Below are 26,967 nucleotides of genomic sequence, written 5' to 3' on the forward strand. Positions count from 1 at the left end.
CAGGGTTCACTCATTTCAGGAGTTAATGCCAAATCAGAGGGCTGGTTTGTTTCAAGCCATTTCAATAGGAAAACAACATAGCTATTTAGCAGATACATCTGGTAATAATTAGTGAACTGCATTACACTTTGGTGTGTTTTTTATGGAGTCTGCTTACTTCGATAGTTTGACACAAAGACACCCACTTGTATTACTGTACTTTTTAGCACTTGAGAGTTGCCTACCTGAGAACTTGACTGTTTGTCTAATTCCAGGTCTCAGAGAGACCACAAGAGGCAAGAACTATTATCCCTTCCTATGGAAGGGGACTCAAATAGAGGAGTCAAGTGAAATATTCCCCTACTACCTTAAATTGTATGAAAATAGTGAGAAAGAATCAAGGACATCTGTGTTCTAGTGGGAGGCCACAGTGCCCAAATATCCTTTCATACAGCTGTTCTCTTTTATTCAACAACTTGCCATCAAGCAGAAGCCCACAAAGAAAAGAAATAAATGAATGCACTACAAATGTCACTTAACATCTGCACAACACTTTAAAATTTACAAAGTATACATATATTTTCCTCTCATATTACACATTTAAAAACTCTCAGAAGTACTAAAGTTCAGAGAAGTAACTTGCTTGAGGTCACATAGCTAGTAAGTGGCAATGGTGTGACTTAAACCCAGTTCTTCTAGCACCAAGTTAAGTTCTCATGAGATAAGTTTGCTCAACTCACATTGTTCTCTTTGTAGAGGTAGGAAAGCACAGGCACACGTTCTTTACTTCTGAACTTCGAACTTCCAACCAACGTTCCCAATGTAACAGATTTAGGAACCACTATTTCAGGAGGGTAGGTACTGCATATCTAAAACAAAATAAACTCAATTTTTTTAAACTCAATTTTTTTTACATATTTTTACCTGCTAGCAACAGGTTAGAATAGCAATCACTCAATAATTAGCTGTCTGTTATTTATCATCTAGAATCATCCATTCCTCAGAAATAAGAACAAACTTATCCTTGATGAGAGGACATTCAAGATGGTGGAGGAGTAAGATGTGGAGATCACCATCCTCCCTAAAAATACATGAAAAATACATCTACATGTGGAACAACTCCTACAGAACATCTACTGAACGCTGGCAGAAGATCTCAGACTTCCCAAAAGGCAAGAAACTCCCCACTTACCAGGGTAGGGCAAAAGAAAAAAGAAAAAAAGAGACAAAAGAAAAGGGATGGGACGTGCACCTCTGGGAGGGAGCTGTGAAGGAAGAAAGTTTCCACACACTGGGAAGCCCCTTCACTGGCAGAGACGAGGGTGGTGGGGGGGAAGCTTTGGAGCCACAGAAGAGAATGCAGCAATAGGGGTGCAGAGGGCAAAGCGGAGAGATTCTCGCACAGAGGATCAGTGCTGACCAGCACTCACCGGCCTGAGAGGTTTGTCTGCTCATGTATTGGGGCAGGCAGGGACTGGGAGCTGAGGCTTGGGCTTCGGAGTTCAGATCCCAGGGACAGGACAGGGGTTGACTGTGTGAACACAGCCTGAAGAGGGCTAGTGCAACACAGCTAACTGGCGGGGAGTCTGGGAGAGAGTATGGACTTGCCTAACAGGCAAGAGACCATTGTTTCAGGGTGCACAAGGAGAGGGGATTCGGAGCATCACATAAATGAGCTCCAGAGACGGGCATGACTGCGGCTATCAGCGTGGACAACAGAGACAGGCATGAAAGGCTAAGGCTGCTGCTGCAGCCACCAAGAATCCTGTGTGAAAGCACAGGTCACTATCCACACCTCTCCTCCCAGAAGCCTGGGCAGCACGCCACTGCCAGGGTCCCATGTTCTAGGGACAACTTCCTCGGGAGAACACATGGCACGCCTCAGGCTGTTGCAGTGTCACCTTGGCGTCTGTTACTGCAGGCTCACCCCACATTTGGTACCCCTCCATCCCCATGGACTGAGTGACCCAAGGCAAGCTAATCAACCGTTCCTTGAACACCCTCCTGTCTGGGCGAAGACCAGACGCCAGAGGGGGACCTACATGCAGAGGAGGGGCCAAATCCAAAGCTGAACCCCAGGAGATGTGCGAACAAGGAAGAGAAAGGGAAATTTCTCTGGGCAGCTTCAGGAGCAGCGGATTAAATAGCAACAATCAACTTGATGTACCCTGCATATCTGGAATACCTGAAGAGACAATGAATCAACCCAAAATTGAGGTACTGGACTTTGGGAGCAACTGTAGACTTGGGGTTTTTGCTGTATGTAACTGACTAGTTTCTGATTTTATGTTTATCTTAGTATAGTTTTCAGCACTTGTTATAATTGGTGGCTTTGTTTACTGGTTTCGTTGCTCTCTTCTTTTTTTCTTTAATTACTTTTTAAATTTTTTTATTTAAATTTTTTTTATTTTTTATTTTAATAACTTATTATTTTACTTTATTTACATTTTCTTTCTTTCTTTTTTCTCCCTTTTCTTCTGAGGCGTGTGGCTGACTGTGTCTTGGTGCTCCGGCCGGGTGTCAGGCCTGAGTCTCCAAAGTGGGAGAGCTGAGTTCAGGACATTGGACCACCAGAGACCTCCCGGCCCCATGGAGTATCAATTGGTGAGAGCTCTCCCAGAGATTTCCAACTCAACGCTAAGACCCAGCTCCATTCAACAACCAGCAAGGTCCAGTGATGGACACCCCATGACAAACAACAGCAAGACAGGAACACAACATGATCCATTAGCAGAGAGGCTGCATAAAATCATAATAAGGTCACAGACACCCCAAAACACACCACCAGACGTGGTCCTGCCCACAAGAAAGACAAGATCCAACCTCATCCATCAGAACACAGGTACCAGTACACTCCACCAGGAAGCATAAACAATGCACTGAACCAACCTTACCCACTGGGGGAAGACACCAAAAGCAACAGGAACCACGAACCTGCAGGCTGCAAAAAGGAGACCCCAAACACAGTAAGTTAAACAAAATGAGAAGACAGAGAAATATGCAGCAGATGAACGAGAAAGGTAAAAACCTACTAGACTAAACAGATGAAGAGGAAATAGGCAGTCTACCTGAAAAAGTATTCAGAGTAATGATACTAAAAATGATCCAAAATCTTCGAAATAGAATGAAGAAAATAAAAGAAACACTTAACCTAGAAGAACTAAAGAGCAAACAATGAGGAACCACACAATAAATGAAATTAAAAATTCTATACAAGGAATCAACAGCAAATTAACTGAAGCAGAAGAACAGATAACTGACCTGCACGATGAAATAGTGGAAATAACTACCGCAGAGAAGAATAAAGAAAAAAGAATGACAAGAATTCATGACAGTCTCAGAGACTTCTGGGACAACATTAAACACACCAACATTTGAATTATAGGGGTTCCAGAAGAAGAAGAGAAAAAGAAACAGACTGACAAAATATTTGAAGTGATTATTGTTGAAAATTTCCTTAATATGGGAATGGAAATAGTCAATCAAGTCCAGGAAGCACAGAGTCCCATACAGGATAAATCCAAGGAGAAACACGCCAAGACACATATTAATCAAACTATCAAAAATTAAATACAAAGAACAAATATTAAAAGGAGGAAGGGAAAAACAACAAATAACATAAAAGGGAATCCCTATAAGGTTAACCGCTGATATTTAGCAGAAACTCTGTAAGCAAGAAGGGAGTGGCAGGGCACATTTAAAGTGATAAAATGGAAAAACCTACAACCAAGATTACTCTTAATGAGCAACGATCTCATTCAGATTAAACAGAGAAATTAAAATATTTACACACAAGCAAATGCAAAGAGAATTCAGCACCACCCAACCAGCTTCACAACAAATGCTAAAGGAACTTCTCTACACAGGAGAGACAAGGGAAGGAAAAGACCTACAATAACAAATCCAAAGCAATTAAGAAAATGGTAAAAGGAGCATACACATTGATCATTACTTTAAATGTAAATGGATTCAATACTCCAAACAAGTACACAGATTGGCTGAAAGGATACAAAAACAGGACCCATATATATACTGTCTAGAAGAGACCCACTTCAGATCTAGGGATACATACAGACTGAAAGTGAGGGGATGGAAAAAGATATTCCATGCAAATGGAAATAAAAGAAAGCTAGAGTAGCAATTCTCATATCAAACAAAATAGACTTTAAAATAAACACTATCACAACAGACAAGAAGGACACCATATAATGATCAAGGAATCAATCCAAGAAGAAGATATAACAATCGTAAATATTTATGCCGCCAATGTAGGAGTACATCAATACATAGGTAAGATGCTAACAGACAACAAAGGGGAAATCGATAGTTACACAATAATAACAGGGGACTTTAACAATCCAGTTTCCCCAATGCACACATCGTCCAAAATGAAAATAAATAAGAAAACACAAGCTTGAAATGACACATTAAAACAGATGGACTTAATTGAAACTTATAGGACATTGCATACAAAAACAACAGAATACAATTTCTTTTCAAGTGCTCATGGAACATTCTCCAGGATAGATCATATCATGGGTCACAAATCAAGCCTTGGTAAATTTAAGGAAATTGAAATTGTATCAAGTACCTTTCCTGACCACAACACTATGAAACTAGATATCAATTACAGGAAAAAAAAAACATAAAAAACACAAACACATGGAGGATAAACAGTATGCTACTAAATAACAAAGAGATCACTAAAGAAATCAAAGAGGAAATAAAAAAATACCTAGAAACAAATGACAATGAAAACACAATGAACAAAAACCTTTGGGATGCAGTAAAAGCAGTTCCAAGAGGGAAGATTATAGCAATAGAATCCTACCTCAAGAAACAAGAAACAACTCAAATAAACAGCCTAACCTTACACCTAAAGCAATTAGAAAAAGAAGAACCAAAAAAACCCAAAGTTACTAGAAGAAAAGAAACCATAAAAATCAGATCAGAAATAAATGAAAAAGAAATGAAGGAAACAATAGCAAAGATCAATAAAACTAAAAGCTGGTTCTTTGAGAAGATAAACAAAATTGATAACCATTAGCCAGACTCATCAAGAAAAAAAAGAGAGAAGACTCAAATCAACAGAATTACAAATGAAGAAGGAGAAGTAACAACTGACACTGCAGAAATACAAAGGATCAGGAGAGATTACTACAAGAAACTCTATGTCAATAAAATGGACAACCTGGAAGAAATGGACAAATTCTTAGAAAAGCACAACCTTATGAGACTGAACCAGGAAGGAATAGAAAATATAAATAGGCCAGTCACAAGCACTGAAATTGAATCTGTGATTAAGAATCTTCCAACAAACAAAAGCTGAGAACCAGATAGCTTCACAGGTGAATTCTAGCAAACATTCAGAGAAGAGCTAGCACCTATCCTTCTCAAACTCTTCCAAAATATAGTAGAGGGAGGAATACTCCCAAACTCATTCTACGATGCCACCATCACCCTGATAACAAAACCAGACAAAGATGTCACAAAGAAAGAAAACTACAGGCCAATATCACTTATGAACATAGATGCAAAGATCCTCAACAAAATACTAGCAAACAGAATCCAACGGCACATTAAAAGGATCATACACCATGATCAAGTGGAGCCTATCCCAGGAATGCAAGGATTCTTCAATATATGCAAATCAATCAATGCGATACACCATATTAACAAACTGAAGGATAAGAACCATATGATAATCTCAATAGATGGAGAAAAAGCTTTTGACAAAATTCAACACCCATTTATATAAAAACCCTCCAGAAAGTAGGCATACACGGAACGTATCTCAACATAATAAAGGCCATACATGAAAATCCCACAGCAAACATTGTTCTCAATGGTGAAAAAATGAAACCATTTCCTCTAAGATGAGGAAGAAGACAAGGTTGTTCACTCTCAACACTATTATTCAACACATTTTTGGAAGTTTTAGTGACAGAAACGAGAGAAGAAAAGAAATAATAGGAATCCAAATCAGAAAAGAAGTAAAACTTTCACTGTTAGCAGATGACATGACACTATATAGAGAGAATCCTAAAGATGCTACAAAAAACTACTAGAGCTAATCAATGAATTTGGTAAAGTAGCAGGATACAAAATTAATGCACACAAATCTCTTGCATTCCTATACACTAATGATGAAAAATAAGAAAGAGAAATTAAGGAAACACTCCCATTTATCATTGCAACAAAACAAATAAAATACCTGAGAATAAAGCTACCTAAGGAGACAAAAGACTTATATGCAGAAAACTATAAGACAGTGATAAAAGAAACTAAAGATGACACAAATAGATGGAGAGATATACCATGTTCTTGAATTAGAAGAATCAACATTGTGAAAATGACTATAATACACAAAGCAATCTACAGATTCAATGCAATCTCTATCAAACTACCAGTGGCATTTTTCACAAAACAAAAACAAAAAATTGCACAATTTGCATGGAAACACAAAAGACCCCAAATAGTCAAAGCATTCTTGAGAAAGAAAGACAGAGCTGGAGGATTCAGGCTCCCTGACTTCAGACTATACTACAAAGCTAGAGTAATCAAGACACTATGGTACTGTGACAAAAACAGAAATATAGGTCAAAGGAACAGGATACAAAGTGAAGAGATAAACCCACCTACATATGGTCACCTTAATGTTGATAAAGGAGGCAAGAATATAAAATGGAGAAAAGACAGCCTCTTCAATAAGTGGTGCTGGGAAAACTGGACAGGTACATGTAAAAGAATGAAACTAGAACACTGCCTAACATCATACACAAAAATAAACTCGAAATGGATTAAAGCCCTAAATGTAAGACCAGACACTATAAAACTCTTAGAGGAAAACATAGGCAGAACACTCTATGACATAAATCACAGCAAGATCCTTTTTGACCCACCTCCTAGAGAAATGGAAATAAAAATAAAAATAATGGGACCTAATGAAACGTAAAAGCTTTTGCACATCAAAGGAAACCATAAAGAAGACGAAAAGACAACCCTCAGAATGGGAGAAAATATTTGCAAACGAAGAAAATGACAAAGGATTAATCTCTAAAGTTTACAAGCAGCTCATACAACTGAATATCAATAAAACAAAGAACCCAATCCAAAAATGGGCAGAAGACTTAAATAGACATTTCTCCAAGGAAGATGTACAGATTGCCAACAAACACATGAAAGAATGCTCAACATCACTAATCATTAGAGAAATGCAAATCAAAACTACAGTGAGGTATCACCTCAAACCAATCAGAATGGAAATCATCAAAAAATCTACAAACAATAAATGCTGGAGAGGGTGTGGAGAAAAGGGAACCCTCTTGCACTGCTAGTGAGAATGTAAATTGACAGAGCCACTATGGAGAACAGTATGGAGGTTCCTTAAAAAACTAAAAATAGAATTACCATATGACCCAGCAATCCCACTACTGGGCATATACCCTGAGAAAACCATAATTCTGAAAGAGTCATGTACCACAATGTTCATTGCAGCTCTATTTACAATAGCCAGGACACGGAAGCAACCTAAATGTCCATCAACAGATGAATGGATAAAGAAGATGTGGCACATATATACAATAGAATATTGCTCAGCCATAAAAAGAAATGAAATTGAGTTATTTGTAGTGAGGTAGATGGACCTAGAGTCTGTCATACAGAGTGAAGTATGTTAGAAAGGGAAAAACAAATATGCTAACACATATTTATGGAATTTGAAAGACAAAAAAAAGGGTTCTGAAGAACCTAAGGGTAGGATAGGAATAAACACACAGACATAGAGAATGGACGTGAGGACACGGGGAGGGGGGAGGGTAAGCTGGGACGAAGTGAGAGTGGCATGGACATATATACACTACAAAATATAGCCAGTGGGAAGCACACACATAGCAGAGGGAGACCAGCTCGGTGCTTTGTGACCACCTAGAAGGGTTGGATAGGGAGGGTGGGAGGGAGACGCAAGAGGGAGGGGATATAGGGATATATGTATACATATAGCTGATTCACTCTGTTACTCAGCAGAAAGTAACACAATGTTGTAAAGCATTTATACTCCAATAAAGATGTTAAAAAATATCCTTGATGTAAAAAGCTCTTCCAAATATGCTATTATTTTCTAGAAAGGAAGATACTGAGATATATAAGAACAAAATATACCTATACAATAACTAACTTTATAGGTAGAAATGAATGCATAATCTACCCTGAAATTCCTACACTTGCCTAACCGAGAAAACAATGTATATTATAAGCAAGTAAATTAAAACAAATAGACTCAAATGCAAGCCAGACAGGTAAAGAAGGGGGAAACATGATTTACCCTTTCTTAAAATGCCTACTAGGTTCGTAATATGCACATCTTGAGGACCTTTAAAATCGTAGTCTTGGGGTAAAAGTGTCAACATTTTAGGTAGGACTTACTCTATAAGACTGATAAACTATCTCTAATTTATCAGCTTTTAGTGGCTTCCAAAATTTATCGTTCCAAAGAGACGGTGACAAAATATCATAACAGCACAGACCTGATATTGGCATATTAATTCTAATCACTCCTCTAAGAATGGATCAAACAAATTAAAAAATGAATATGCAAAAGAAGTTCAAGGTGGAATAGATCAGGAATGGTTCTACGTAAATCGTTAAAGCCAGTGTCTCAGAATGCAGAACATTTGAAAGAGAAAAAGTTCTCTACCCATCCCCTTACCTAGATGTAGGCTTTGGATAAGCTGGTAATAAAAAGAGAAATAAATGTAGTTTCCCATTCAACTCAGAAGGCTACACGTGTGAAAGGTGCCAAAGAAGTTATTTCAGACCTCATTTGGGGGACTATTAGACACATAATTGAACTGGAAAGAATCCACCTCATCTCTTCTCATTCCTGTTAATTATGACTCTAACCAGCAAACTCACCCTGCTGAGTGAAAGCTCATCAATCCAATATCTAGTGGATATTCAAAATGTAATTACTGGGGAAGGACCTTCAAGATGACAGAGGAGTATGACATGTAGGAGTATGACATGGAGATCACCTTCTTCCCAACAAGTGCATCAAAAATACATCTACATGTGGAAGAACTTCTACGGTACACCTACTGAAGGCTGGGAAAAGACCTCAGACTTCCCAAAAGGCAAGAAACTCCCCATGCACCTGGTTATGTGGCTGATAGGATCTTGGTGCTCCAGCCAGGTGCCAGGCTTGAGTCTCTCAGGTAGGAGAGCTGATCCAGGACACTGGATCACCAGAGACATCCCGGGCCCACGTAATATCAATCGGTGAGAGCTCTCCCAGAGACCTCCATCTCAATGCTAAAACCCAAATCCACTCAACGAGCAGCAAGCTCCAATGCTGGACACCCCATGCCAAACAACTAACAAGACAGGAACACAACCCCACCCATTAGCAGAGAGGCTTCCTAAAATCATAAATAAGGTCACAGACACCCCAAAGCACACAACCAGATGCTGTTCAGCCCACCGGAAAGACAAGATCCAGCCTCATGCATCAGAACACAGGCACCAGTCCCCTCTACCAGGAAGCCTACAAAAACCACTGAACCAACATTACCCAATGGGGGCAGACACCAAAAACAAAAGGAACTACAAACCTGCAGCCTGCTAAAAGAGGACGCCAAAAACAGTTAGTTCATCAAAATTAGAAGAAAGAGAAATACATAGTAGATGAAGGAGCAAGGCAAAGACCCACCAGACCAAACAAATGAAGACGAAATAGGCAGTTTACCTGAAAATGTATTCAGAGTAATGATAGTAAATATGATCCAAAACCTTGGAAATAGAATGGAGAAAATACAAGAAACGTTTAACATAGAATAACTAAAGAGCAAACAATGATGAACAACATAATAAATGAAATAAAAAATTCTCTAGAAGGAATCAGTAGGAGAACAACTGAGGCAGAAGAATGGATAAGTGACCTGGAAGATAAAAACGTGGAAATAACTACTACAGAGCAGAAAAAAGAAAAAAGAATGAAGAGAATTGATGACAGTCTCAGAGACTTCTGGGAAAACATTAAACACACCAACATTCAAGTTATAGGGTTTCCAGAAGAAAAAGAGAAAAAGAAAGAGACTGAGAAAATATTTGAAGAGAGTTTAGTTGAAAACTTCCCTAATACGGGAAAGGAAATAGTCAATCAAGTGTAGGAAATGCAGATTCCTATACAGGATAAATGCAAGGAGAAACATGCCAAGACACATATTAATCAAACAATCAAGAATGAAATACAGGGGAGCTGGGAGAAGATGGCGGAAGAATAAGAGGCAGAGCTCACCTTCCTCACCACAGATACACCAGAAATTCATCTACACGTGAAACAACTCCTACAGAACACTTACTGAATGCTGGCAGAAGACCTCAGATCCCCCAAAAGGTGGATAAAAGGCTCTTGGTGCTGCAGCCAGGACTCAGTGCTGTGCCTCTGAGGTGGGAGAGCCAACTTCAGGGCAGTGGTCCACAACAGACCGCCCAGCTCCACATAATATCAAACGGCGAAAATCTCCCAGAGATCTCCATCTCAACAACAGCACCCAGCTTCACTGAATGACCAGCAAGCTACAGTGCTGGACACCCTATGCCAAGCAACTAGAAAGAAAAGAACACAACCCAATCAATTAGCGGAGAGGCTGCCTAAAAACATAATAACGCCACAGACACCACAAAACACACCACCAGACGTGGACCTGTCCACCAGAAAGACAAGATCAAGCCTCATAGACCAGAACACATGCACCAGTCCCCTCCAACAGGAAGCCTAAACAACCCACTGAAACAACCTTAGCTACTGGGGACAGACAGCAAAAACAACGGGAACTATGAACCTGCAGCTTGCCAAAAGGAGACCCCAAACACAGTAACATAAGCAAAATGAGAAGATAGAAAAACACACAGCAGGTGAAGGAGCAAGATAAAAACCCACCAGACCTAACAAATGAAGTGGAAATAGGCAGTCTACCTGAAAAAGAATTCAGAATAATGAGAGTAAAGATGATCCAAAATCTTGGAATTAGAATAGACAAAATGCAAGAAACAGTTAACAAGGACCTAGAAGAACGAAAGATGAATCAAGCAATGATTAGAAACACAATAAATGAAATTAAAAATACTCTAATTGGGATCAATTGCAGAATAACTGAAGCAGAAGAACGGAGAAGTGACCTGGAAGATAAAATAGTAGAAATAACGAGTGCAGAGCAGAATAAAGAAAAAAGAATGAAAAGAACTGAAGACAGTCGCAGAGACCTCTGGGACAACATTAAAAGCACCAACATTCAAATTATAGGGGTTCCAGGAGAAGAAGAGAAAAAGAAAGGGACTGAGAAAATATTTGAAGAGATTATAGTTGAAAACTTCCCTAATATGGGAAAGGAAATAGCTAATCAAGTCCAGGAGGCACAGAGAGTCCCATACAGAATAAATACGCCAAGACACATATTAATCAAACTGTCAAAAACTAAACACAAAGAAAACATATTAAAAGCAGCAAGGGAAAAACAACAAATAACACAAAAAGGAATCCCCATCAGGTTAACAGCTGATCTTTCAGCAGAAACTCTACAAGCCAGAAGGGAGTGGCAGGACATACTTATAGTGATGAAGGAGAAAAACCTGCAACCAAGATTACTCTACCAAGCAAGGATCTCATTCAGATTTGATGGAGAAATTAAAAGGTTTACAGACAAGCAAAAGCTGAGAGAGTTCAGCACCACCAAACCAGCTTTACAACAAATGATAAAGGAACTTCTCTAGGCAAGAAACACAACAGAAGGAAAATACCTACAATAACGAACTCAAAACAATTAAGAAAATGAGAATAGGAACATACATATCGAAAATTACCTTAAACATTAATGGATTAAAGGCTCCAACCAAAAGACAAAGTCTTGCTGAATGGATACAAAAACAAGACCCATATATATGCTGTCTACAAGAGACCCACTTCAGACCTAGAGACACATACAGATTGAAAGTAAGGGGATGGAAAAAGATATTACATGCAAACGGAAATCAAAAGAAAGCTGGAGTAGCAATTCTCATATCAGAAAAACTAGACTTTAAAATAAAGACTATTAGAAGAGACAAAGAAGGACACTACATAATGATCAAGGGATCGATCCAAGAAAATATAACAATTGTAAATATTTATGCACCCAACATAGGAGCACCTCAATACATAAGGCAAATACTAACAGCCATAAAAGGGGAAATCGACAGTAACACACTCATAGTAGGGGACTTCAACACCCCACTTTCACCAATGGACAGATCATCCAAAATGAAAATAAACAAGTAAACACAAGCTTTAAATGATACATTAAACAATATGGACTTAATTGATATTTATAGGACATTCCATCAAAAACCAAAAGAATACACATTTTTCTCAGGTGCTCATGGAACATTCTCCAGGATAGATCATATCTTGGGTCACAAATCAAGCCCTGGGAAGTTTAAGAAAATTGAAATTGTACCAAGGATCTTTTGCGACCACAATGCTATGAGACTAGATATCAATTACAGGAAAATATCTGTAAAAAATACAAACACATGGAGGCTGAACAATACACTACTTAATAACGAAGTGATCACTGAAGAAATCAAACAGGAAATCAAAAAATACCTAGAAACAAATGACAATGGAGAGATGACGACCCAAAACCTATGGGATGCAGCAAAAGCAGTTCTAAAGGGGAAGTTTATAGCAATACAATCACACCTTAAGAAAAAGGAAACATCTCGAGTAAACAACCTGACCCTGCACCTAAAGCAATTACAGAAAGAAGAACAAAAAACCACCAAAGTTAGCAGAAGGAAAGAAATCATAAAGAGCAGATCAGAAATAAATGAAAAAGAAATGAAGGAAATGATAGCAAAGATCAATAAAACTAAAAGCTGGTTCTTTGAGGAGATAAACAAAACTGATAAATCATTAGCCAGATTCATCAAGAAAAAAGGGAGAAGACTCAAATCAATAGAATTGGAAATGAAAAAGGAGAAGAAACAACTGACACTGCAGAAATAGAAAAGATCATGAGAGATTACTACAAACAACTCTATGTCAATGAAATGGACAACCTGGAAGAAATGGACAAATTCTTAGAAATGCACAACCTGCCAAGACTGAATCAGAAAGAAACAGAAACTTTGAATAGACCAATCATAAGCACTGAAATTGAAACTGTGATTAAAAATCTTCCAACAAACAAAAGCCCACAACCTGATGGCTTCACAGGCGAATTCTATCAAACATTTACAGAAGAGCTAACACCTACTCTTCTCAAACTCTTCCAAAATATAGCAGAGGGAGGAATACTCCCAAACTCATACTACAAGGACACAATCAGCTTGATACCAAAGCCGAACAAGGATGTCACAAAGAAAACTACAGGCCAATATCACTGATGAACATAGATGCAAAAATCCTCAACAAAATACTAGCAACAGAATCCAACAGCACATTAAAAGGATCATACACCAAGATGAACAGGGCTTTATTCCTGGAATGCAAGGATACTTCAATATATGCAAATCAATCAACCTGATACACCATATTAACAAATTGAAGGAGAAAAAATATATGATCATCTCAATAGACGCAGAGAAAGCTTTCGACAAAATTCAACACCCATTTATGATAAAAACCCTGCAGAAAGTAGGCATAGAGGGAACTTTCCTCAACATAATAAAGGCCATATATGACAAACCCACAGCCAACTTCGTCCTCAATGGTGAAAATTGAAACCATTTCCACTAAGATCAGGAACAAGACAAGGCTGCCCACTCTCACCACTCTTATTCAACATAGTTTTGGAAGTTTTAGCCACAGCAATCAGAGAAGAAATGGAAATCAAAGGAATCAAATTGGAAAAGAAGTAAAGCTGTCACTGTTTGCAGATGACATGATACTATACATAGAGAATCCTAAAGATGCTACCAGAAAACTACTAGAGCTAATCAATGAATTTGGTAAGGTAGCAGGATACAAAATTAATGCACAGAAATCTCTGGCATTCCTGTACACTAATGATGAAAAATCTGAAAGTGAAATCAAGGAAACACTCCCATTTACCACTGCAACAAAAAGAATAAAATAATTACGAATAAACCTAACTAAGGACACAAAAGACCTGTATGCAGAAAATTATAAGACACTGATGAAAGAAATTAAAGATGATACAAATAGATGGAGAGATATACCATGCTCCTGGACTGGAAGAATCAATATTGTGAAAATGACTCTACTACCCAAAGCAATCTAGGGATTCAATGCAATCCCTATCAAACTACCACTGGCATTTTTCCCACAGCAAGAACAAAAAATTTCAAAATTTGTTTGGAAAAACTAAAGACCCCGAATAGCCAAAGCAATCTTCAGAACAAAAGATGTAGCAGGAGGAATCAGGCTCCCTGACTACAGACTATACTACAAAGCTACAGTAATCAAGACAGTGGGGTACTCACACAAAAACAGAAAGATAGATCAATGGAACCGGATAGAAAGCCCAGAGATAAACCCACGCACATTAGGTCACCTTATCTTTCATTAAGGAGGCAGGAATGTACAGTGGAGAAAGGACAGCCTCTTCAATAAATGGTGCTGGGAAAACTGGACAGGGACATGTAAAAGTATGAGATTAGATCACTCCCTAACACCATACACAAAAATAGGCTCAAAATGGATTAAAGACCTAAAGGTAAGGCCAGCAACTATCAAATTCTTAGAGGAAATCATAGGCAGAACACTCTATGACATAAATCACAAAAAGATCCTTTTGGACCCACCTCCTAGAGAAATGGAAATAAAAACAAAAATAAAGAAATGGGACCTAACAAAACTTCAAAGCTTTTGCACAAAATAAAAAATAATAATAATAATAAATAAAAAAACAAAAAAAATCAAAGCTTTTGCACAGCAAAGGAAACCATAAACAAGACCAAAAGACAACCCTCAAAATGGGAGAAAATATTTGCAAATGAAGCAACTGACAAAGGATTAATCTCCAAAATTTATAAGCAGCACATGCAGCTCAATAGCAAAAAAACAAACAACCCAATCCAAAAATGGGCAGAAGACCTAAATAGACATTTCTCCAAAGAAGATATACAGAATGCCAACAAACACATGAAAGAATGCTCAACATCATTAATCATTAGAGAAATGCAAATCAAAACTACAATGAGATATCATCTCACACCAGTCAGAATGGCCATCATCAAGAAATCTAGAAACAATAAATGCTGGAGAGGGTATGGAGAAAAGGGAACACTCTTGCAGTGCTGGTGGGAACGTGAATTGGTACAGCCGCTATGGAGAACACTATGGAAGTTCCTTAAAAAACTAAAAATAGAACTACCATATGACCCAGCAATCCCACTACTGGGCATATACCCTGAGAAAACCATAATTCAAAAAGAGACATGTACCAAAATGTTCATTGCAGCTCTATTCACAATAGCCCAGAGATGCAAACAACCTAAGTGTCCATCATTGGATGAATGGATAAAGAAGATGTGGCACATATATACAATGGAATATTACTCAGCCATAAAAAGAAATGAAACTGAGATATTTGTAATGAGGTGGATAGACCTAGCGTCTGTCATACAGAGTGAAGTAACTCAGAAAGAGAAAGACAAATACCGTATGCTAACACATATTATGGAATTTAAGAAAAATATTGTCATGAAGAACCTAGGGGTAAAACAGGAATAAACACACAGACTTACTTGAGAATGGACTTGAGGATATGTGGAGGGGGAAGTGTAAGCTGTGACAAAGCAAAAGAGAGGCATGGACATATATACAGTACCAAACATAAGGTAGATAGATAGTGGGAAGCGGCCGCATAGCGCAGGAAGATCAGCTCGGTGCTTTGTGACCACCTGGAGGGGTGGGATAGGTAGGGTGGGAGGGAGGGAGATGTAAGAGGGAAGGGATGTGAGAACAGATGTATATGTATGACTCATTCACTTTGTTATAAAGCAGAAACTAATAAAAAAAAGTGGAAAGAGCCCATGGGATGCAACTTAAAAAAAAAAAAAGAAGAAGATGTGGCACATATATACAATGGAATATTACTCAGCCATAAAAAGAAACGAAATTGAGCTATTTGTAATGAGGTGGATAGACCTAGAGTCTGTCATACAGAGTGAAGTAAGTCAGAAAGAGAAAGACAAATACCGTATGGTAACACATATATACGGAATTAACGAAAAAAAATGTCATGAAGAACCTAGGGGTAAAACAGGAATAAGGACACAGAACTACATGAAAATGGACTTGAGGATATGGGGAGGGGGAAGGGTAAGCTGTGACAAAGCGAGAGAGAGGCATGGACATATATACAGTACCAAACGTAAGGTAGATAGATAGTGGGAAGCAGCCACATAGCACAGGGAGATCAGCTCGGTGCTTTGTGACCGCCTGGAGGGGTGGGATAGGGAGGCTGGGAGGGAGGGAGATGCAAGAGGGAAGGGATATGGGAACAGATGTATAATGTGTAACTGATTCACTTTGTTATAAAGCAGAAACTAATAAAAAAAATGTAAAAAAAAAGAATGAAATACAAACAAAAAATGTGAAAAGCAGTAAGGGAAAAGCAGCAAATAACATACAAGGGAATCCCCATAACGTTAACAGCGGATCTTTCAGCGGAGACTCTGCAAGCCAGAAGGAAGTGGCAGGATATATTTAAAGGGATGAAAGGGAAAAACCTACAAGCAAGACTACCCTACCCAGCAAGCATCTCATTCACATTCGATGGAGAAATTAAAACCTTTACACACAAGCAAAAGCTAAGAGAATTCAGCACCACCAAACCAACTTCACAGCAAATGCTAAAGGAACTTCTCTACACAGAAAAGAGAAGAGAAGGAAAACACCTACAATAACAAATCCAAAGCAATTAAGAAATGGTAAGAGGAACATATATATCGATCAATACATTTAAAAAAATGGATTAAATGTTCCAACCAAAAGACACAGATTGGCTAAATGGATACAAAAACAGGACGAGTATATACCCTGTCAACAAGAGACCCACTTCAGACCTAGGGGCACATACAGACTGAAAGTGAGAGGATGGAAAAAAATATTTCATGCAAATGGAAATCAAAAGAAAGCTGGAATAGAAATTCTCATATCATACAAAATAGACTTTAAAATAAACACTATTACAACAAAGAAGGACACTACATCATGATCAAAAAATCAATACTAGAAAAAGATATAACAATTGTAAATATTTATGCAGCCAACATAGGAGTACGTCAACATATAAGGCAAATGCTTACAGCCTTAAAAGGGGAAATTGATAGTTATACAGTAATAATAGGGGACTTTAACACCCCACTCTCACCAATGGAGACATCATCCAAAATGAAAATAAATAAGGAAACACAAGCTTTAAATGGCACATTAAACAAGATGGACTTAATTCATATTTATAGGACAGTCCATCCAAAAACAAGAGAATACACTTTCTCCTCAAGTGCTCAATGAATATTCTCCAGGATAAATCCTATCTTAAGTCACAATTCAAGCCTTGGTAAATTTAAGAAAACTGAAATCGTATCAACTATCTTTTCTGACCAGAACTATGATATCTCTAGCTATGAGACTAGATATAAATTACAGGAAAAAAAACAGTAAAAAACACAAACACATGGAGGATAAACAATGTGCTACTAAATAATCAAGAGGTCACTGAAGATATCAAAGAGGAGATCGAAAAATACCTAGAAACTAATGACAATGAAAACACGATGATCCAAAACCTATGGGATGCAGCAAAAGCTGTTCTAAGAGGGAAGTTTATAGCTATACAATGCTACTTCAAGAAACAAGAAAAATCTCAAATAAACAACCTAACATTCCACCTAAAGCTATTAGGGAAAGTAAAACAAAAGAAACCCAAAGTTAGCAGAAGGAAAGAAACCATAAAAAACAGATCAGAATAACTGAAAAAGAAATGAATAATATTACAGCAAAGATCAATAAAACTAAAAGATGTTTCTTTGAGAATATAAACAAAACTGATAAACCATTAGCCAGACTCACCAAGAAAAAGAGTGAAAAGACTCAAATCAACAGAATTACAAATGAAAAAAAAGTAACAACTGACACTGCAGAATTACAAAGGATCATGAGAAATTACTACAAGCAACTATATACCAATAAAATGCACAACCTGGAAGAAATGGACAAATTCTTAGAAAAGCACAACTTTCCGATACTGAACCAGGAAGAAACAGAAAATATAAACAGATGAATCAGAAGCACTGAAAATGAGACTGTGATTAAAAATCTTCCAACAAACAAAAGCCCACAACCTGATGGCTTCACAGGCGAATTATATCAAGCATTTAAAGAAGAGATAACACCTATCCTTCTCAAACTCTTCCAAAATATAGCAGAGGAAGGAACACTCCCAATCTCACTCTATGAGGCCACCATCACCCTGATACCAAAACAAGACAAAGATGTCACAAAGAAAGAAAATTACAGGCCAATATCACAGATGAACATAGATGCAAAAATCCTCAACAAAATACTAGCAAACAGAATCCAACAGCACATTAAAAGGATCATACACCATGATCAAGTGGGGTTTATACCAGGAATGCAAGGATTCTTCAGTATATGCAAATAAATCAATGTGATATACCATATAAACAAACTGAAGGCTAAAAACCGTATGATCATTTCAATAGATGCAGAAAAAGCTTTTGCAAAATTCAACACCCATTTATGATAAAAGGCCTCCAGAAAGTAGACATAAAGGGAACTTACCTCAACATAATAAAGGCCATATATGACAAACCCACAGACAACATTGTTCTCAGTGGTGAAACTGAAAACATTTCCACTAAGATCAGGAACAAGACAAGTTTGCCCACTCTCACCACTATTATTCAATGTAGTTTTGGAAGGTTTAGCCACAGCAATTTAGAGGAGAAAAAGAAGTAAAAGGAATTCAAATTGGAAATGAATTAAAACTGTCACTGTTTGCAGATGACATGATACTATACATAGAGAATCCTAAAGATGCCACCAGAAAACTACTAGAGCTAATCAATGGATTTGGTAAAGTAGCAGGATACAAAATTAATGCACAGAAATCTCTTGCACTCCTATACAATAATGATGAACAATCTGAAGAGAAACTAAGGAAACACTCCCCTTTACCACTGCAACAACAATAATAAAATACCTAAGAATAAACCTATCCAAGGAGACAAAAGACCTGTATGCAGAAAACTATAAGATACTGATGAAAGAACTAAAAGATGATACAGGTGGAGAGATATACCCTGTTCTTGGATTGGAAGAATCAACATTGTGAAAATGATTATACTACTTAAAGCCATCTACATATTCAATGCAATCCCCATCAAACTACCAATGGCATTTTTCACAGAAGTAGAACAAAAAAATTCACAATTTGTATGGAAACACAGAAGACCCTGAACAGCCAAAGCAAACTTGGGAAAGAAAAATGGAGCTGAAGGAATCTGGCTCCCTGGCTTCAGGCTATACTACAAAGCTACGGTAATCAAGACAGTATGGTACTGGCAGAAGAACAGAAATAGAGATCAATGGAATAGGATAGAAAGTCCAGAGACAAACCCACCCACATTTGGTCACCTTATCTTTGATAAAGGAGGCATGAATATACAAAGGAGAAAAGACAGTCTCTTCAATATGTTGTGCTCGGAAAACTGGACAGCTACATGTAAAAGAATGAAATTAGTTCACTCTGTGACACCATATACAAGAATAAACTCAACATACATTAAATACCTAAATGTAAGTCCAGACACTATAAAACTCTTACAGTAAAACATAGGTAGAATACTCTATGACATAAGTAACAGCAACATCCTTTTTGATCCACCTCCTAAAGAAATGGAATTAGAAACAAAAATAAACAAATGGGACCTAATGAAACATAAAAGCTTTTACACAGCAAAGGAAACCATAAACAAGATGAAAAGACAACCCTCAGAATGGGAGAAAATATTTGCAAATGGAGCAACTGACAAAGGATTAATCTCCAAAATTTACAAGCAGCTCATGCAGCTCAATATCAAACAAACAAACAACCCAATCCAAAAATAGGCAGAAGACCTAATTAGACATTTTCTAAAGAAGATATACAGATTGCCAACAAACACATGAAAGAATGCTCAACATCACTGATCGTTAGAGCAATGCAACTCAAAACTGTAATGAGGTATCCCCTCACACCAGTCAGAATGGCCATCATCAAAAAATCTACAAACAATAAGTGCTGGAGAGGGTGTGGAGAAAAGGGAACCCTCTTGCACTGTTGGTGGGAATGCAAATTGATACAGCCACTATGGTGAACAGTATGGAGGTTCCTTAAAAAACTAAAAATAGAACTACCATACGATGCAGCACTACTGAGCATATACCCTGAGAAACCCTTAATTCAAAAAGAGTCATGTACCACAATGTTCATTGCAGTTCTATTTACAATAGCCCAGACATGGTAGCAACCTAAGTGTCCATCGACCGATGAATGGATACAGAAGATGTGGCACATATATACAGTGGAATATTACTCAGCCATAAAAAGAAATGAAATTCATTTTTTTGTAGTGAGGTGGATGGACCTAGAGTCTGTCATACAGAGTGAAGTAAGTCAGAAAGAGAGAAACAAATACCATATGCTAACACATATTTATGGAATCTAAAAAAAAAAAGGTTCTGAAGAACCTAGGGGCAGGACAGGAATAAAGACACAGATGTAGAGAATGGACTTGAGGACACCGGGAGGGTGAAGGTTAAGCTGGGATGAAGTGAGAGAGTGGTATGGACTTACATATACTTCCAAATGTAAAATGGATTACATTTGATTACACTGATTACACATAGCATACATGTGCTATGTGGGAAGCAGCCACATAGCACAGGGAGATCAGCGCATGCTTTGTGACCACCTAGAGGGGTGGTATAGGGAGAATGGAATGGAGATGCAAGAGGGAAGAGATATGGGAATATATGTATACGTATAGCTGATTAACTTTGTTATAAAGCAGAAACACACCATTGTAAAGCAATTATACTCCAATAAAGATATTAAAAAGAAAACAAAACTGAAATATCAGAAAGTCATTAAATTTGCTGTCTTTTTATGATAGTAAAAAGCTGGAAATGAAGATCCAACAATTCAGAAATACCACTTAAACACCCTATGCAGAAAAGTTATCATAGCAGGCCTGACTACTGTCCTTGGAAAGGCCAACTTGCAAGGTTGCCCCTTGGCTGATGCCTGTGAGCTTGAATTTTGGAAAGGTTCCCTCCATTCCCTAACTGATAAGAGTGACTCACTGTGCCTAAACTGTACAAACAATGTGGCTTATGCTAAATACTTGCTTTCCTTGTGAGCATCTAGAACTTTGGTATACACCAAGCAGAGTGCTTATGTGACCAGCCCCCAATAAAAAAACTGGCACTGATTCTCCAATGAGCTTCTCTAATAAACAATGCTTTTCACATGTTCTCACAAGTTGTTGCTAGAGGAGTTAAAGCATGTCCTATGTGACTCCCCTGGGAGAGGGCTCTCAAGCTTGTGCCTGGTTTTCTCCAGACTTCACCCCTTTTCCCTTTGCTGATTTTGTTTTCTATCCTTTCACTGTAATAAATCACAGTCACAAGTATGACTATATGCCAGGTCCTGCGAGTCCTCCTACTGAATCAATGCGCTTGAGGGATGGTCTTGGGGACCCCCAACACATTCCAAAACTTCTATATTTGTCTCAAAGCTCTTTCTTGAGACCTAGACTCAAACGCTTGATATCAAATACCTGATATATTTTTAATCACCTTGTATTCAAGTCTAAAACTGAAGACACTGTCTGTCTTTCTTCTTCTGCTCCTTATCTTGCTAACATATCCATAACCACTTGGGTCACCTAAGCCGGAAACCAGGAAACCTGGGATGCATACTAAACTTCTCCCTCTTTCTCCCAACCACATTAATGTGTCACCAGGTTCTTTTAATTCTACCACCTAAATATCTCTTAAAACCATCTCCTCCTCTCCATCCACAGTCATTGCCTTAGCTCATGTTCTCATCACTTCTCATATCACTCTCCTGCATTCTTAGCTCCAGCAAACCAATTCTCCATACCAAAACCAAAGTCATCTTTCTAAAATAAAAATATACTTACAGTCCTTTCCAGCTTAAAATAAATACTCTTGTGGTTGCTCTCTTCAGGATAATGTTCAAATTCCTCAATCTAGCCACGAAGCCTTTCATGATCTGAGTTTACTTACTGACCTCTTTCCTTCTCTCCCTGCATAAGTTAGGATAGAATGCCTTCTCCAGGCTATTACCCAAAGCATAAGGCTGTTTCTGGCTTCCCAGTCTGAATTCCATATTCTTCATCTATGCTCCCATAGCACCCTATGCTTTAGACTATGAGAACTCTGACTCAGTGTTTTGAGTGCACTAGTTATTTAATAAAAGCTTGTTGAATTGTTGAATGTTGAATTAAAAGGAGAGATCATGAATTGTTTTTTCCCTTTTTTAAAAAATGTGTTTGCTGGTATTCTTCTGTTTTAATTAAATGAACCAAAAGAAAGCAACAATGAAAAAATTACCTCATAGTTTCTGTTGGCGTCTGTTATGGTCCAGTACCTGTTAGGAAGTCCCATACGTCCAAAGTCTGATATTGGGTCAATCAGCTTCCATTCATTTTTCCTCATCTCTTTTGAGGATTTGGGATTGTAAGAAAAAGCGTACAGATCTTCATGTAATTCTAGAGAAGAAAGATAGGCATGAAAACAAAGTAATAATGAGTGAAACTTAATACTAAATAGTGCAAAAAAGCCTAGATTTTCTTTTCTCTAAGGGAATGTTTGTCAACAGCCCCTGAAAAGGACAATAGTTTGTGTACAAGGTTGCCCTTATTTGTATACAAGGCATAAGAACTGAAATATTGATTCAGAGTCTTCTTTTAATATTTAAATTTATATGATACCAATACAAAGCAGGAATATTCTGCCTGGTTTCCTGTGAATTGTTGGATAATGGACTGAACTCAAGCTTCCAGGTTTCACATGCTAAGCAAGTGGTCCTTACCATAAATTTCTAACTGAACTTCAATGTCCCAATTGCACTGTTTGTTGTAACATACTGCAAAACATTAACAGTGTTCTTGCATTCTACTCATCAGGTCAATACCTGCTTCTGGCTGATAAATGGTCATTTCTTCTCTTCTTCCAATAACCCCACTTCCTCCCTTCACAAAGTTCAACATGTAATCAATAACTCATTTGACCAACTTATGTGGCATTAACTTTTCCAGAGATGGATGGAGTCTTCCAGAGCCTTTTACAAAGTGTTAGGCCAGCTAACAGATAGCCTCTGTCAACAGAGCACCAGCAAACTCTGAGAAATTGTTCTAGGAAAAGGGTAGAAGAAAATGGGGAGGGAAATGTAATTTTAATCCACAGACTAGGACATTAGTCCACAGACTAAAATCAGAGGAAGCTGATGGGTTAGCAACCTGGAGTTGGGGCTGGAAGATGAGAGGGTGAGGCTGGAGGAAGCAGGGATAACTGCATTAAGGACTCTGATAAACTTCCCTAGTTTGCTAGTTGGAACTAAAAGTAGGGGTAGGAACAATAGGCCAAACATAAAGCTTGCAGGACAACAGTAAACAAATTTTGCTCCAAAACAGTATTACTTCCTGAAGTGTTGAAAAATTTACAAGTTGATACTTAAGAGGAAAGAGGGAAAGTGAAGGAAATAGCAGCTGTTAAACATCTACTATATACCAAGTACAGAGTAAAAATGCACACATGCATTTAAACCTCAAAACAACCACCACAGGGAGCTTATACTATCATTATTTTTACAGGTGAGGAACCTGAGTTCAAAGGTTATGTATCTTGTCCAAATACCATGGAGCTGTAAGAGGCAAAGCCCAGATTCAAACTCTGCTCTATTTAACTCCATAACCAATGATCTTTCCATTATGCCATTCTGGGAGAAAAAATACAATGGTTTTAGATAAAAATACTATCATAACTACCTGGCTGAGAAAGCTTTAACAGTGAAATGTAAACCTCATGGCACACAACGTCAGATTCTAAAACAAAGTGGGCTACTCGGAAGTTCTTACAGCGGAGGATCAGGGGACAACCCAGGCTAGTGATGGACAACTTCTCCACAGTGGCAATATGATGCAGTGCAATCTACAAAACAGAAGAGAACCAAAATAATTCACAGACATGCACTAGATCTATCACTCTCAGTGTGCCTGACTCTCAGTAATGGTAACAGCATGGCCAGAGATGTGATCACATCTACAGCCTACAACCATCCTTTGTAAGGTACAACTGGGTTTTTTTAAGCAGAAGTAAATAGTGGTAAAGCAATGAAAAGCAAATTACGATATTATAAAACTTCCCTCTCCTTAGGGATATAAGGTTAAGAGATTTACGGGGCAATTGTGGCGAACTGGCTCAGAACAAATGGCTTCTAGCATGCTGTGGTGGAGTTTAAAAATCATAGTAGAATGATTGTCAGAGAGGAAAATAGAACTTCCTTTTGTTCTACCAAATCACTAATTAAAATGATTAATAATTTGTATGGTGCTTTACTGCTCATGAGGTAGTCCATGATCATTAACTATTTAATCCCTGTAACAACACTTTTGACGTATAATCATCCCATTTCAGGAATGAAGAAACCAAAGCTCTGAGAAGTGAACTTTTCATCAGAGGCCACACAGCCAAAAAGTGGCACAAACAGGATTTGAACCATGGCAGTCTAACTTTGTTTAGGGTTATTTGTCTAGAAATCCTAAACTCTAGTCCTGGAATTAGGATTTAACTAGAAATATTACAGGGAAAATTTCTCTTCCACATTTTAGACTCTAGTGACAGTAAAGCAAAGAATGAAATGGGGGAAATTTTTACCTAAGTGACTAAGGGAATGAGTGGAGACTGTAAGACTAAGGACTAAAGGAACTATACATAAGCACTGTACTGCAGTTAATAAAGTTGTTTCCCATGGGAGTACAGATTAATAATTCAGATTTTTTTAAAAATGAAGGATTATTAAATTTTGAGTCTCATCATTCCTGCTCATGCTGATGCCAGCAAAAAAGAAATGCATGGAAAGGGAACCGGTACAAGAAACGGTATACAAATAATACAAGTCTCTCTTTATAATTTCAAAAAGCTATGGAATCATGGTTTTACATTTTAGTCTCTGATGTTCTCCTCCTATCTGTGTCTCTGATGTTTCCTACAACTAGAGCCTGAATGTACTCTTTTCATTCTCTGGACTCCCTGTCCTGTGCCTAGAATGGCCTTCCGATCATCACTCTTTTCTTTTCCTCCATCTCACACAGTCTATGCCCCAGCCCCCATTTATTTGGAAAAGAAATCTCTTCCTGGAAATCTTTCAATCATATCCATCATCTAAGAATGGGGTAGATGTAGGGACTATTCACATATTCTGAGAAGGAATTTTCCATCTTAATTTCTGTCTTAACTATTCTGTCAAACTCAATTCCTGTATGGCAGTTTTGAAGGGCCATAAAAACTACTGATAATGTAACAGGAATTAATGCATCAAATTTCAAGAAAATCAAAGTCCTGTTGATCAATATGGGAGACCTGTGTTTGGGTAGTAAAACAGTGATCATCGAGATCAGGTGCCAGGCAAAAACTGGTGAATTGGAAAGAGGCAGAAAGTGAAGCAGACTAAGGATGGAAAGAGCTTCATTAATAGTACTAATTGGGTAAATATGCCTCCTTTGACATATAGAAATAATTAACATAAGTTCTCCCTTCCCGATCTAGTCCATTAGGTTTGAAATTATACCCAGTAGAAACAAATCTGGAGACATGTGCTGTCTGCAAATGCAGGTAGAAAGGGGAAAGGCTCATGGCACAGTACTAAAGAACTGGTTCCCAAACTGTTAGAAATGGAAGAGTCCTTACTAATTATATAATCTAACAACCTAATTTTACATATGAGGAAACTGAAGCCCAGAGAGCAAGAGTCACTTACCCAAGGTCATATAGCCAGTTAGTGCAAAACTGAGTCTAGCTAGAACCAACTCTCCTGATTCCTCTTTTCTCATTCCCTTCATCATACCAAAGTGAAAAGATACAATGTCATATGAGGAAAGCTCATGGTGTTTTTAAAAAGGAAGTATTAAAATGTTTCTTTCAAATGTATATTCTGTTTAATTCATTTTATACTTATATAATCATATCTATCATGTGCCAGACACCATTTTAAGCATTTACAACATTAACTTTTTTATTCCATAACCAGGTATTATTTCCTCTATTTTAGAGATGAGGGAAGTGAGCCTCAGATAAGTTAAATAACTTGCCCAAGGTTACAAAGGTAGTAAATGTTGAAGCTGGGATTTCACCTTGAGCAGACTGGCTCTAGAGTCTGTGATCTTAATCACTATGCTATGCCATATACCAGAAGCATGTTTTACTTGTTAGAGAGGGCTAAGCATAAGTCTGGCTAATGATTAAGATTAAATGGTCCTACTTTAGGATGAGGTAGGCATAAAGTAACATAAGCAGTGCTAAACTAATTAGACAACATTGTTTAAAGGTATAACACCACACACACACACACACACACACACACACACACACACCCCACCCTGTCTTAGGTCAGAGTGTTGGTCTAAATTATTGATACCCAAAATGTAGTCCATGAGCCACCAGTATCACCTGAGAGCGCTTTAGAAATTTAAAATCTGAGGCCTGAGATTCTGCATTTTTAACAAGCTCCCAGGCGATACAGATGTTCTTGGTTTTTGGACCACATTTCATGGGTAGCAAGGCTTTAAATTACTTCGGGATGCTTACCAAGTAAGCTCAGAAAATGAGCAGAGACTACTTTACCTAAAAATATTGAGGAAAAGTCCCATGTAGCTTAGGATGACTATAGT

General features: G+C 37.9%; 1 protein-coding gene across 2 annotated transcripts in view; it reads right to left on the reverse strand.

Moving 5' to 3' along the window:
- LOC309796620 (phosphatidylinositol-3,5-bisphosphate 3-phosphatase MTMR8-like) overlaps positions 1 to 26,967 on the reverse strand; it is a 218,709-nt gene that overhangs the window by 157,937 nt on the left and 33,805 nt on the right. For both annotated transcript variants that reach the window (XM_082609862.1, XM_082609863.1), the window contains exons 3-5: positions 24,067 to 24,229; positions 22,631 to 22,788; positions 720 to 848 (exon numbers count right to left, since the gene is read on the reverse strand). In XM_082609862.1, coding sequence (XP_082465988.1) covers positions 720 to 848; positions 22,631 to 22,788; positions 24,067 to 24,229 — 450 coding nt within the window. The remainder of the gene's footprint in view (positions 1 to 719; positions 849 to 22,630; positions 22,789 to 24,066; positions 24,230 to 26,967) is intronic.

This window comes from Mesoplodon mirus (assembly GCF_964341445.2).
Source record: "Mesoplodon mirus genome assembly, chromosome: X".
Taxonomy (NCBI): Eukaryota; Metazoa; Chordata; class Mammalia; order Artiodactyla; family Ziphiidae; genus Mesoplodon; species Mesoplodon mirus.